Consider the following 14,884-nt stretch of genomic DNA (forward strand, 5'->3'; position numbering starts at 1 on the left):
TATTGATTCGTTTCTTTTTTTTTTGGATAAATATCTCTGGAACATGTTGCATCAGTCATTATACATAAATTGTTTGAACAATTTTTTTCTCTTAAATGGTATGTCACTCTGCTGAGAGAGAAAGACAAAAACTAATAATTAGTAATCCTAAGCGAACCACTTTGGGTGTAAAGCATCACTCATTGAGTTGAATCCTGTCATTCTCCAATCCTTTGATATCAATTCCCGCAAATTCTTCTGTCGGTGTGCTCAGCCAGTCACTGGCAGCGCTGTCTGACTTGGGAATTCCACCTGTATTCGTGGAACTCGTGTCACTCTTTGTGTTCGTCCTGGACGACACAGTTAGCAGATTGTCGGGTGCATTGAAGGGATTATCATTGCCTGGAGCACCTCGATGGGGTGAAGTTGGTTTTGTGGGCTGCGTAATGGGTTTGGCAAATGTTGAATCAATGGCTCCATATCCTCCGCCTCCGCCGCCGCCACCTTGTTTCTGTCCAGTTCCCGTGGCTGATGATATTGACGTGATATTGGCCACATTCCTCAAGCCACTCTGATAGTAGGCCGTGGAAGGTCCTTCGGGCGGATTAATTCCTGTGGAAATGAGATAATCATGCTCACTGGTACCCCTGGCCATCTGATACGATGTCCTGCCCCTCAGTCGACGACTCAGTGAACTCCCAACCACTCCTAAATGCTCACTAACATCCTGCTGGACATCCGAGAAGTCCAGCATCGATGTGATTGCTGTCATCCAATTTCTGTCGCTGTTAAAGTGTGGAATGTTAATGTGAAAGGGATCATGTGGAAAACTGTAATGATGGGCAATGGCTGCCAAGAACATCTCAATACAAATGAGGAAATTCTGCAATTTTGCCGATAAATCTTGATAGCTGTCGTGCTCATCTGACCCAAAAATGTTGCTAATGACTCCAAAGTATACCAAGAAATTAATTATGACACCCTGGAAGAACGAGAAGAACACCACGGCTTTGATGCACAAAAATTTGGGTAGCGGACGCATCGGCTGCAGTTCCACTTTGTTAGCTTGATAGAAGAGTACCAAGCAGTACATTGCACAAAACTGGGACAGATTATTCACGACTAAGATATAAGGATAGGCCACATTGACACTGAAGATGCCTTCACCATACACTCCACCCAATTCGCAGGCCCTGCAATATAAAAGGCACAGCTATCGTATCAAGTTCCACCTAGATCGATTTTACATGATCGATTTTTCTTTGTGTTGATTCTTGTCACGACTATTTGGTGGATTTGGAACACGCCGAGGACTGAGGAAAACAGTCGAGACAGGAACCAATCCAAAGAAATGTCGATAATGCAGAAGCACTTGAGAATAGTAAAATGCTAAAGAAAATCAGCACAAACAGCAAAAAAGATAATTTACAACAAATCCTTAACTTACACTGATACAAAAGTAGTTATAGGTCGTATCACTGTGTACTGGAGAATCCCATGTTTGCAGTTGTGAATAAATTCCCTGGAACAGAGTTTTCAGTAATATTAGCTACAGAAAATTATTGAATAAATCTTGAAAAAATATGTATGAAAATTTATAAAAAAATATTGTTTTTAGTCCTCAATCAATCATTGGAAACACGTTTAGAAAAAAAACTGAAAGATTTTGAAAAACCTAATAAGGGCTCAATTATACCGTAGAATTTGGCTCAACGCAATTCTTTACCCCCAAAATTCAACTCACAATCGAATTTTAACGTATTCCGAGTTGCAAGCACCGCGAGTTGCACGCATTTCGAGGTCACCTGTAAAGAATCTCAGCTACCATAAGCTTATCTGGGCTTATCACTGGTTTTTGATTTTTTTTGAAAGGTCTTGAAATTACTAACCCGACTGAATCGGATTTAATCGGAAATGAACCGGTAAAGTACATGTAATAGATGTAGGTAAGTGTGCCAAATTTCGGCATAGTTGCATTCAAGCGTCAAAGTCTCAAGTTTGAAATGTAAAATTCTAAATACAAATTTTTTTTTTTTTTTTTCCTTCTTCTGAAAGAGTGTTGCTGGGAACCTTGTAAAGAGTTTACCGTCTTTATTTACTCTAAAATCATTCTTAATACATTTTAAAATGAATAAAAATATAGACATAGTTTTGGAGCCCTATTTCGGCCACCTTTATTCTCATAGTTCCTTGCCCTTCAGGAATCCTTCCAATATATTTTTCACGTCATCTCGTTTCTCGAAGCTACATTTTTTGTTATTCTTTTGCATTGTATAATCTTTAGAGTACGTAAAATCTAAAAGTTCATGGAAATTCTAGGAACAAAAAAGGTGGCCGAAATTGCAAGCTGGCCGGAATTAGGCACACTTACTCTATATCATGTATATTTTAAAAAATCTTTTGTATTTGTTCGTAAGCTTGTGACACGACTAGAGGTAAAACAGTAAGAGATATTAACTTCTAGTCTTCGATACCGTCCTTCCCCTAACTCATATTATCTAGATCTAGAGGACACTCTTTTTCCTTGTTTCAATCATATGTCCTCTCCTACATCATCATGTTTTTTTTTTATTTATTTCGAAACCGTTCATAGAAATTTTTGAGTTTTCGAATATGCTTTAGAGGCACAAATTTTTCAATATTGAATATTTACGAAGGTCAAAGTTAAACCATTTTGGAAGGCTTATTTGTCAACCGATTTGCTTAAATTTGGTTTTCTTTTTTATTTTTTGAAAGAACTTGTAATTTCTAACGGGTAAAATATCCGTGAAATAATTATAGTAGACTCCTGCTAATTCGGCTCTTTTAAGATCGGGCTACTTTTTAATTCGGGCAGCAGATAAATTTGAAAAAAATATTGTTGACATTTTTCACATTTGCTTATTCTTGTTAAATGAACCAAATATGCTTAGAATTTGTCCGTATGTTTAATACTCATGCCAAAACATTTTAAAATGCACTCTTCTTAACCCTTTTTAAGGACGATAGGGTCAAAAATCGGGGCTCAGAAAAAATCACTTTTTTTTTTAACTTTTTACTAAGCAATTTTCTATTTCGGAATGGTTTACTTATTTATGGCTCTCGCACACCTTTTAGATCAGGAAAATTTCATGAAGTCTAAATTCTAATCTTCTTCCTTCTCACACGTTTTGAATATGTCTATCTCATTCCTTCGAACCCTTCAATTCTTTTAAACATCACGTCAAATTTAATTTAGCTCAATCGAATTTGGAGTAGCTATATGGACCCGAGTGAGTCCGACAGCGTCACATAAAATAGAAGAAGAAGAAGAAGAATTTGGAGTGCGAAAGAATGAGATAGGCATATTCGTCGGTTCCGAAGAAACTATTGTAAGTATAAAATGCAACTTTTCAGGAGAGAAGTTTAAAGTTTGAGATACAATATTAAGCTATAAAAATTTTACTGTAATTAGTTTACCTCTACTTTTTGCAATATATCGTAGAAAAATGTAAGTGCTTCCGCATGAAACACGTTCCACGATTGCAGTTTTAGTGGAAAATGTAAAAAAAACCTATTTATTAGTGTTTTTTGGAAAATTTTACAAAGTCTGAAAAATCTGTAATGTACCTCGACTTATCATAATATAGCGCGGAATTTTTAACAAGATGCATGTGATAAGTCGACATATAATACTATAATTTGGAAAAACATCAGAACTCGGTAATTTAAAATCACTTACAATAGAAATTATTTATATTGAATTTGATATACAGATTTTTTTAAAATATAAATAGAGCGTATGTACAGCAATTTAATTTAAATCATGTGAATATTTTAACTGCTCGAACTCCAAGAGAGCGCAGTTTTCACAATCCACTTTTTTTTTATATGTAGCAAGAAATACGATTGATTGATAAATTTCTTGTTAGGTATTGTTTAAAACCCATATTAAAATTTCTCTGAGACAAAAGTTAAATCAAGAGAAAAGTAAAGTCAGCATAGTCAAATATCCAGAAACCTTAATATTTTTCGTTTTTTATTGGAGAAAATAATTTAATACTATTCATGACAAATAACTGAATTGAAGATACAAATTTCATATATAAATTTGATTTGTCCATCACATCGATCACATCTGTACATTTTTATTGCGCACTTTTCCAAATTTATAAATTCACAAGTAAAATTATTATGTACTATTTTTTGTGAAATTATAATTTTATTACATGCTCAAATTTGGTTAATTTTTACATACAAATTCGCTTTATTTTTTTTAACCTTCCTGACTATTTTGATAATGGCAACAATTGACTTCGCGCTAAATTTGCAACTTTTATTACTTTTAATTTATGACTAAATTTATACAATAGTATTGCCATGCAAACACTCGGATTTTATTGTACAAAACTCCAAGTTATAGTATTGTAAAGTCATTTTGCAATAAGAAAGTCATCAAAATTTCCGTGCAGAATTATTGTAAGTCGCAAATTTTCCTGATTTTTCCTATTGTAAAACGAGTTACAATACCTAAAATTTCTCATTTGATTTTTTTTAAAGATTAGAGTATTGTAAACCATTTTACCATAATTAAAGATTAAATATTTTCCGGTGAATACTATTGTTATCCTTTTTACAATAATATTGTTTGAAATAGGTTCGAAAAATGCTCCGAACTATTTTTAGTTTTTTTTTTAATTACTTGCAGGAATATCTTAATCAACATAAAATTTTGTGGGGATGTAGATCTAAGGTTTCTGCATCCATTGATACCATCTCTTTATACTATTGTAAGTAGACTTACAAGAGTCTTTCGAATTCGAAGAAGATTTCGAATTTCGACTTTATGAAATTTTCCTGATCTAAAAGTTGTGCCAGAGCAGAGCCATAAACTTCGTAATTTTTAAAACAGGTAAAAAATGTTTCGATGGGACTGAAAATTATTTAAGTGATTATGGGAAATGAACACAGGGCAATGATCCTTCTAAGACAAACTAGAACATTCCACTGTCTAACTTTGCCCCAGTTTCCCCTAAAAATTGAATAGGACTAGACTAGAAAGATGTTTAAGACAGAATCGAAAAAATTAAGAGCATTCAAGCTCAACCACTTCATTCATTTTTTCTCAGTCCTCTCAATCAATGGATTGTTTTTTTTTCGGAGAAAGTTATCTTGGAAAGCTTTATTTTGGTTTTTTTATCACCCTCTATCAATTTTATTGCCACAATTTCCTCCTAAAATTGCTTCTAAAAGATCAATATTGCTTTGAGAGGAATTTCAACATAATCGAGTTCTCTTGCTGAGAGATGCTCAGCGTGGAATACGACTCATAGGACTCTCCATGAGCGCTGACAAGAATAATAAGAATATGTGACTTACGTTCCCATCTCCCAAGGACGCATCCAGCACAATGGAAAGATATGCTTCACTGAGGGCTTCAGCTGCATATTAGCCTCAAGATCCATTTCGAGATTCAAATAATTCAGGAGATATACCATGAAATTGTAGATGACATATGCCTCATAGCACTCCCGGATACTGTCCATGTAGATGACATGGGCAGGAAAGAGAAGTCCCAACAGCTGTAAAAGAATTGGACGCTTAGGGGCATTTATTGAAAGAATTTCTTAAATGGGAATAACTTACGGCATTGAGAGCGTATATTGGGACCATCCACAGTATTCTGGAATTGAGAAAGCGAAAGGGAAATCAATGAGAGGGCTTCCAGACAAAGAAAGGCATTCCCTCTTCCAATATTTACCTCACAATATGCTTCTGCAGGATAGGTTTTGTGTAGTTGATCATGTGCTGTGTGATGTGCCAGAAGGATATTGGAAGTGCAGTGAGGACAAACAGTCCTCCAATGAGGATAAGTTGATCTTTCCTGGTGAAGCCATCCTTGACCGAGTTCACGATAAGCAATGGTACAACAATTATCACAAACAATGTATAGCAAACAATGAGCAGAGGACGTATCCAAATACGCCATTGGGAAAAGCAATTGTTACATCTCTCTGTGCACATGTTTTTCAATTATCAGACCACAAATGCACCACAGGAAAGACCATTTTATTTATCGCGGAAACTGCAAAATCGCATACGCGTAGATGACTTTATTTACCTTTTGGCTATTCACCACGCTTGCAGCGCACTCTACCAGAAATACTTGAAAACAATTATTCCGGGAAATTAGCGGTTTTCACTGAGAGAAAAAAATATTAAAATTTAGTCTTTTCTTCATAATTTCAAGTTATTTTTAAGGCTTAAAAAATATTAAGATTTTTTATTTTTAATATTAGTCCTATGAAGAATAAATTAAGTCGGAACTGAAAATAAGATGTTTTTCGAATAACTTTAAATATTTTTTTAGAGATTAGCAGATGACTGCAGAATAATTTCGTCAGTTAAATCAACATTTGTCGTAACTTAATTTTTGCGATTTTGAGATATATACATATTTAGAATTAGCGTAATTTTGTTTATTAAACGAACTTGAGAAAAGCAAACTTTTATAAGCCCAATAAAAATTATTTTAAATAAAAATTATCGTAAGTGCCCTTAATTTAGAAAAATTTATCAGAATTTGTCGTAACTTCCATTTTTGGGGGTTACGACAAATTTCCATACAAAATTTTCAATAATCAGCATTTGCCGTAACTTCTTTTGCTCACTTGCGTGGCTTGTAATTTGCAGCAAAATTGCAATATTTCTCAATAAAACGTTTACAAACTCTTCCAAATATCGAAAGACAGTGCGAATAAGTAACATGAACTCATTTTAATTCAATATTTGCGAGAAAAAAGTGAGAAAAAATCCCTGCCCATCTGTCATTAATTCAAAACAAAACGAGCGACGTGGCGCACAAGATTTATTCAATAAAACTTATGAAATAAAAGCTTTTAGGGACAGGGATAACAGTATTATTGACTAATTTAGTCAAATAAAGGCGCTTATTATCACTTGAGTCATTTAAATTGTTACAATGCATTTTTGAAAATTGTCGTAACTTCCAGAATCTCCATACATTGGTAGTTACGGCTTTATAAATGATGGAAGTTACGATAAAATATTGTTGTGTTTCTTCTAACATATTTCTCAATATTGCAGCTTTTAAATAATTATAATTTTATAAAGATTTTCTCGAGTTAACTTACAGTTTATTAGTGCCACTTTCATTATTTTGACTCAAAAGTATCGCATTCGGGGCTCATTTTTAAGAAAAATAATATTGAACTGAAAATTTCGTCTCCTGAAAAGTTGTCAAAACGAAGTTACGACAAATGCTGATTTAACTGACGATTTCAAGATTTATTTCGACTGATTTTAAGAATAAATATAAATAAAAATAAGTTATAATTTTACTATAACTTATTTTATATATAAGAGTATATATTAGATGAGCACATATATTCTGTCAGTAGAAGAGGTCGAAAGTTTGGAGTGGTATATCTCAGTTCCTGATGAACATAATTGGATGAGTGAACTATTGTTAGAAAGCTTGGTTCATTAGCTTTTAGAATCTCGTATACTTAATCTGCTAAGGATAAACCATGGTCATCCAGAACCATTTATGTCGAAGAAAACACTTTTTGCAACGTCTTTTTTGGCCATCTACTGCTGGGACCAGGAGTAACCCACAATTCTCGCACAAGGACTATTTGTTAGAGGAACTCAAAGGGTATAATTTGTGGAAGAAACTTTTTTTTTGGACATCTTACTTTTTTTTATTCATCGAGTTTTGCAAGAATAGAAGCCGCATTCTGACAGACGCTTTCCACCTTAATCACTAACTCCCCATTACCGCACAAGGCCTTACTCTCGTTTGACTCCTCAATTTGACAGATATTGCAATGATATCGTCCCACTTGCTATTCATTTTCCTAAAAAAAAAACATGAGAAATTAAAAAAAGAAAATGAAGGAAGAAAATTGTTTACTTCTGGTGCTAACGGCTTGGCGTTCACTGCCAAAATGGCTGACCATTTCGCTGAAGAAGCACAATTCCTTTTCTCACTCTCTCACATAGCACGGACTCATTGCTGCGCACTATATTCGTTTCTTTCTCTCTGAGAGAATGAAGAATAAAAACAAGTCTCCGCAAAAGATTTGCATTTAAGACTAAAATTATTAAAAAGTAATCGAAGATATGAATGAAAAGATTAAAATTTATTCTATTTTTGCAGAATAAAATTAAGTTGTTAAAAATTATAATTTTAAGATTTCTTTTTTCTCTCAGTGTGGTTTATTTAAAGTAAAAATTTAATGAATTGTTTTTTTTCTAATTTTTTAATATGTATTATCCACAATTCAAACTTTAAATGAATATTTTCGCTCTGGGTAACTTGGCTTTCCTCTGGACACTTTTTTAAGGGGATTCTGATAGCATTCCTATTTGTCAAGAACGCGACGAATTACATGAGTTATCCTGGGTATGATCGAGCTCTAACGGCTTAAAATTCTTATTCTTTTATACTTTTCTAAGGTTCTCTTTTGTTTTTTTTTTGGTACATCACTATGCACAGGAACCACCGTCACAGCCTTTTAGGCAACACACGACTGTGAAGGAAAACCGGAAAACAACATAACCTCAAAATCTATTTGGCGGGGAATATTTTTAATCAATTTTTCAGCGAAGACTTTCTGAAAAACAAAAGTACAATGCAAAAGTCCTTCTAAATGCGTAATTTTGTTTAAAAATTACTAGAAAAAAGCAATAAAATAATAGGATTAAACAGATTGGGCAATTCTTAACAGAATCATTTTTGAAAACTGCTGGCTGACACGACTGTGAAGAAAAACCAGAAAACAACATAACCTTAAAATCTCTTTGGCGGGGAGTATTTTTAATCAATTTTTCAGCGATGGCTTTCTAAAAATCAAATGTACAGTGCAAAAGTCCTTCTAAATGCGTAATTTCTTTTGAAAATTACAAGAAAAAGCAATAAAATATTAGGATTAAGAGCAATTCTTAGCTGCTAGCTGTCTGTCTCCTGTGGCTTTTACAACTCGCAAATTGAGAAGTTCTGTCTTTAGTTCATTGAGCTACTTGAGAAGGTCCTTTTTGTCCTTTGTCCGTGAGTCAGGATACTTTAATTTTGCTTTTATTACAAAAAAATACTTTCGTGTCGTTCTCGTTCACCATCTAAAACCGTTAGTAGAAGGTAATTTTTAAAATGAAATCCGCAAGAGGGCGCAGTGAGCATGAGGCGAGTGTCCCAAATTCGCCATCATCGCTCTCGCCCTCGCCTTGCGTGTCACGTCATTTTTTGTACAGATAGGAATTTTCTTTTTCACTTTTCAAGGCATTTTCCACGTTTAAATTAATAATATTCTCCTCAGTATCGCTGTGATTGATTGTTATTTATCGTATTGTGTTATCTTTGGCCAATATCTTTTTCATACGACAGTGAAATATTGGAAAAAAAAATCTTTCTGACAGCAAAACTTCCACGATCACGACGGAAAGGAAAAGCAAAGAAAACAGCTGAGTTTTCAGCTTAAATTATGGTGTTGTCCTGCCAATGTCCGCTAGACATCGTTTTCCCGGCCAGGAGTCCGGTGACAGTGTAATTACCTTTGTTAATGTTGAAGAGGACGAGGATAAGTATCAGAAGAAGAAGACAGCCTGGTCATTCAAACCAGCTCAATTGACAGCTTCTATTAAGGCTCTTGCGGGCTCACCAGCTGCTCCTGAGGCAGTCAAAGAGGCACCCAAGGAGGAATCACCAGATCCTCTGGATTTTGACTGGTTGCGCGGGGAAGAAGAGGAATTAATCGTGATGACGGCGAGAGACAGAACACTGGAATTTTCCAATGCCATCCGCTCGATGCAGGGCAGGAATATTGCACGGGCAGTGAATATTCGGGATCCGCGGAAGGCTAAGCAGATGCAGAGCTATTCGGAATTTATGATGGTGGCCAAGCAGATTGGTAAGAACATTGCCAGTACATACACAAAATTGGAGAAATTGACGCTTCTGGCCAAGCGGAAGTCTCTGTTTGACGATAGACCAGTGGAAATTCAGGAGTTGACGTACATCATAAAAGGGGACTTGAATTCGCTCAATCAGCAAATTGCCAAGTTGCAGGATATCGGCAGGAGTCAGAGACGGTCCAGCAGCGGGAAACATCTGTTGTCACATTCCTCAAACATGGTCGTGGCTCTTCAGGCCAAATTGGTCAACATGAGCAATGACTTCAAGCAGATCCTGGAAGTGCGCACGGAAAATCTCAAGCACCAAAAGACACGTAGGGATCAATTCAGCCAGGGACCGGTTACCAATTCCCTGCCACCTTCATCCATGCGGGGATCAACCCAAGGGAGCCTTCTGCTGAGCGAACAGGATGATGATTCGGTGAGTTTTTCGATCCCTCATAAAGAGTATTAGAAACTCTAAAAAATACTTTTGGGAATTATTATCAATATTAGGCGTAGCCAGGATTTACAGTAGACTCTCTCTCAATTGGGCATTTGGGGCAAAATATCATCCGGTTTATCGATAGATTTGGGCGTCAAAACCTTTGTAAATTCCACAAAAAGCGCTCATAAAGAATCACGATAAAATAGGAAAAACTACAGCGAATTTGAGAAAATTAGGTTCATAATTAAACGTGAAAATTGTCAAAAAAAAATTTTCGGCCGATTTAAAAATAGACGATTGAGCGAGAGTCTACTGTAGTGGGGGCGAATTTAAATTATTTGAGGAGAATCTCTTTTCGAAGAAATTTTCGTCAAAAATTTTCTTAAGGCATTTTTTTTAAAGAAATTGCTCTTAGTGTTTAGAGGCCTTTAGAGCCTAACAGAAATGGTACATTTTTCTTAAATTCTTTATAATTTTTAAGTCTTAGATCCAACAAAAATAAATATAACACGAAATGGTAGGCACATATACAGAAAATATATTTTTATTGAATTTAAAATGTTACTGGTGTTACAAATAGAAAAATTGTGAGAAAAATTCAAAAAATTCCTAATTTTACGTCCTTTTCATATATGGGTTTTAGGAACTGTTATATTCGTGCAATCATTATTAATTTTGAGCCAATAACATTTTCCATAACATTGGATACTCTTTCATTTGGTAAAAGTTTTAAAATGATTGCATTTGGTTTTATACTAAAACTAAAAAATCACTTAAGAAAAAATATAGGGGAAAGTACTCTCCCTTCGAATGTTCATGCCTTCGAATAATGTGAATTTCTGTTACGCTTCCTGGGAGATCTCCACATGATTGTTACATAATTATCAATAATTGATGACAAACTAACTAATAGTTAATAGAAATATGTAAGTGTCTTAAGAAAAGTAATAGAAAATTCACATTATTCGATGGCATGAACGTTCGAAGGGAGAGTACTTTCCCCTACCACATTTTTGTACGGAAAATGTATGAGAGTGCTCTGCCCTGAGCCTAACCACCCCCCTTTTTTGTCTAAAAGCCTCTACACATTGGGAGCAATTTTCGTTAAAAATTGTTCTTTTGAAGGAAATTGTCTGCGCAGGTGTAAACGTCAAAATCCTGTCAAAAATGCAATTTTTGACGAAAATGCCTGAAAATTAAAGAAATGAAATTTCTTTAAAAAATGCCTTTTTAAAGAAAATTTCACCTATCCTAGACAGAAACGTCAGAATTTTTAAAAAAGGCAATTTTTGACGAAAATTGCTTCTAGTGTGTAGACACCATAAAACACAAAACAACCAAGAGTTTTCACGAAAAAAGGCAAAAAATCATTAATTCAATCTACGATTTTCGAGGTTTTTGAAAAAAAAAACAAACACTTAAGAACGTGTTTTTGAGGCATTTTTAAACCGATCTTGACGATTTTGAAGGACTTACACAAAGGGGTACAAAACGTTCTAGATAGAGTGTAAGCGATTCTTGAAGGAAATTGCGTTCAAGCATGGGGGGATAATGTTCTGCTCTTAAAGGTATCTACACGTTGGAAGTGTTTTTTGTCAAAAATTGTATTTTTGACAGAATTTTGACATTTCCACCTAAATGATACACTAGAAGCAATTTTCGTCAAAAAATGTTTTTTTTTTAATTCTGACGTTTCTGCCTACAATTCTGAAAAAAAAACTAGTTTGCAAAAATTTGCATTTGGATGCAAAAAATTGATTGATTTTGGAAATTAGCTGTAAAATTAATCGAAAAATTTGCAATTGGATATAAATATTTTCATTTGGGTGTAATTTTCGCAAATTATTGCCCTCCTTATGCAAAGTTTTGCAAATTATTGCCTACAACTGAACACTACAGCTGCGCCATCTACAGTAAGTAAGACATCATAAAGCAAATTTAATGTTATTGTCTGCCGTATAGACACAAAATCGACGTACCCGAAATATTAATGAAGAAGCCAATTGCACTTAACAGTTCGTCAGTTAAATCAGCATTTGTTGTAACTTCCTTTTGACAACTTTTCAGGAGACGAAATTTTCAGTTCAATAATATTTTTCTTAAAAATGAGCCCCGAATGCGATACTTTTGAGTCAAAATAATGAAAGTGGCACTAATAAATTGTAAGTTAACTCGAGAAAAACTTTATAAAATTATTTAAAAGCTGAGATATTGAGATATATGTTCGATGAAACACAATAAGATTTTATCGTAAATTCCATCGATTATAAATCCGTAACTTCCAATGTATGGAGATTCTGGAAGTTACGACAATTTTCAAAAACGAATTATATCAATTTGAATTATTCTAGTGATAATAAGCGCCATTATTTGGCTAAATTAGTCAATAATACTGTTATACCTGTCCCTAAAAGCTTTTATTTCATAAGTTTTATTGAATAAATTTTGTGCGCCACGTCGCTCGTTTTGTTTTGAATTAATGACAGATGAGCAGGTATTTTTTCTTACTTTTTTCTTGCAAATATCGAATTAAAATGATTTCATGTTATACTATTCGCACTGTCTTTCGATATTTGGAAGAGTTTATAAACGTTTTATAGAGAAACATTGCAATTTTGCCGCAAATTACAAGCCACGCAAGTGAGCAAAAGAAGTTACGGCAAATGCTGATTATTGAAAATTTTGTATGGAAATTTGTCGTAATTTCCCCAAAAGTGGAAGTTACGACAAATTCTGATAATTTTTTATTAATTAAGGGCACTTACGATAATAATTTTTGTTTAAAATAATTTTAAATCGGCTTATAAAAGTTTCTTTTTCTCAAGTTCGTTTAATAAACAAAATTACGCTGATTCCAAATATGTATCAAAATCGCAAAAATGAAGTTCCGACAAATGCTGATTTAACTGACGATAAGTGAATGGTATTCTAAAATTTCAACTCTAAATCGAATTTGAATGCATTCCGAGTTAGCTCACGTTAAGAATCTCACCTACAATAAGCTGATCTAGGCTTATCACTAGCTTTCCCTACCAATTGGGGCAAGAATGGACTCATTTTAAAGTCCTAGGGATCCTGGACAAGTAAAATCTGGTTCTAAAGGGCTATCCACTATTTATTTACTGATAGATAAATCTTATTTGATTACAATTTGGTTTCTTCAGGTGCAAAGCCTTTACTTACCTTTACTACTTTACTTAACCTTTTGTCTTACTTCGAATACCTTATATTTTTTGTCATAATCCTTTAATGAATCTGACTTATTGTCAGATGACAATATACGTGATGGCATTGTCACGCGTGAGTTCGAAACTTGACAATGTCATTTGAGCTTTTTTTGTCATATCATATGAGTTCGAAAATGCAATTCATTGAATTTTTAATGAAATCCCTTTACTTGATGATTTTATGAAAATACAGTGTACGTCTTGGTTGATTTGTTTAACAAAATTCATTGTCATTTGAATTGTCAGAAATCTCAAATATGTGACTTCTGACAATGCCATGTGAGCTGAAATGGCAATAACACGGCTACAGAATCGCATTTTCGAAAAAGCTCTCCAAAGATTCGAACCCAATTTGTCATATGGCATTGCCAGAGCGTTACAGAATTCCCCTCCTGGATACAGTGGTGTCTCTCTATGTGCATAGTTTGGGTACTTTTTTGACAGTTCCGATCACTGAATGCACAACTTTTTTTTTTGAAATTCCTACACTGAGAAAAAAAGAGGGTGCGATTAACTTTTTTTCCTCATAACTTTAACACTTTTTAGGTGTAAAAATATATCAACATTTTTTAATGTTAATTTTACACCTTTTTAAGGGTAAATTTAACATGAAAAAGGGTAACTTTAACCCATAATGCACCTAAAAAGGCTAATATTTACACCGATTTCGGATCAATAATGCAGGGTAAAATTAACATTTCCGGAATGTTATTTTAACTTTTTTGGATTTCTCTCAGTAGAGAGACACCACTGTAAACTTATTTTGACGTCTATTCGGTTTCAAACGGGTCTTGCTGATCCCTGTTTTAGTTTGTTAAAATTCTTAGTAATTTTTTATGCATGAGAATCGTGACTTATGTATTCAATCCGCCTCTAGGTTCACATTTCTCTGGGAGACAATGCTTCGGCATCGCAGCCTTTGCTTCCGCGTCAGCAAATGCAGCAGCAACTTATGCTGTACGACGAATCGGACAATTATGTTCAGCAACGAGCTGAGACAATGCAGAACATCGAGAGTACGATTGTGGAATTGGGCGGGATCTTCCAGCAACTGGCTCACATGGTGAAGGAGCAGGAGGAAATGGTGGAACGGATTGACAGCAATATTCAAGATACTGAGCTCAATATTGAAGCGGCTCATGGGGAGATCCTCAAGTATTTCCAGACAGTCAGCAAAAATCGCTGGCTCATGATCAAGATCTTCGGGGTGCTCATACTATTCTTCATCTTCTTTGTGGTCTTTATGGCGTAGCCCAAATATTCTCTACAACAGCATCCTTGTAAATGTTGATGAAAATAGAAGGGGATTTATTTAAAAGACTTGATGTTTTCTTCAGTAGATTTTTTTTATTTATATCGC

General features: G+C 34.4%; 2 protein-coding genes across 2 annotated transcripts; one reads left to right on the forward strand and one right to left on the reverse strand.

Annotated features, from left to right (window-relative positions):
- On the reverse strand, positions 1–6,110 carry LOC129806429 (transmembrane protein 184C). Its single transcript, XM_055855018.1, has 5 exons — positions 5,699–6,110; positions 5,584–5,620; positions 5,317–5,519; positions 1,427–1,501; positions 1–1,172 (listed from the first exon to the last, which is right to left on the reverse strand). Exons 1-5 carry the CDS (start codon positions 5,959–5,961, stop codon positions 176–178), a joined length of 1,575 nt encoding a protein of 524 aa, XP_055710993.1. The 5' UTR covers positions 5,962–6,110; the 3' UTR covers positions 1–175.
- Positions 6,111–9,144: 3,034 nt separating this feature from the next.
- On the forward strand, positions 9,145–14,844 carry LOC129806435 (syntaxin-5). Its single transcript, XM_055855027.1, has 2 exons — positions 9,145–10,291; positions 14,402–14,844. The coding sequence occupies exons 1-2, from the start codon at positions 9,458–9,460 to the stop codon at positions 14,774–14,776; spliced, it is 1,209 nt and encodes a 402-aa protein (XP_055711002.1). The 5' UTR covers positions 9,145–9,457; the 3' UTR covers positions 14,777–14,844.
- Positions 14,845–14,884: the final 40 nt, after the last annotated feature.

This window comes from Phlebotomus papatasi, chromosome 3 (genome assembly GCF_024763615.1).
Source record: "Phlebotomus papatasi isolate M1 chromosome 3, Ppap_2.1, whole genome shotgun sequence".
Taxonomy (NCBI): domain Eukaryota; kingdom Metazoa; phylum Arthropoda; class Insecta; order Diptera; family Psychodidae; genus Phlebotomus; species Phlebotomus papatasi.

Bases quoted from the DNA above. Each gene is read 5' to 3' on its own strand.
- LOC129806429 (XM_055855018.1), bottom strand. From the start codon at position 5,961: ATGTGCACAGAGAGATGTAACAATTGCTTTTCCCAATGGCGTATTTGG. The intron at 5,621-5,698 runs GTAAATATTGGA...TCTCAATTCCAG, and splicing joins CTGCAGAAGCATATTGTGAG to AATACTGTGGATGGTCCCAA. The intron at 1,502-5,316 runs GTAAGTCACATA...ACTCTGTTCCAG, and splicing joins CGTCCTTGGGAGATGGGAAC to GGAATTTATTCACAACTGCA.
- LOC129806435 (XM_055855027.1), top strand. From the start codon at position 9,458: ATGTCCGCTAGACATCGTTTTCCCGGCCAGGAGTCCGGTGACAGTGTA. The intron at 10,292-14,401 runs GTGAGTTTTTCG...ATCCGCCTCTAG, and splicing joins GCGAACAGGATGATGATTCG to GTTCACATTTCTCTGGGAGA.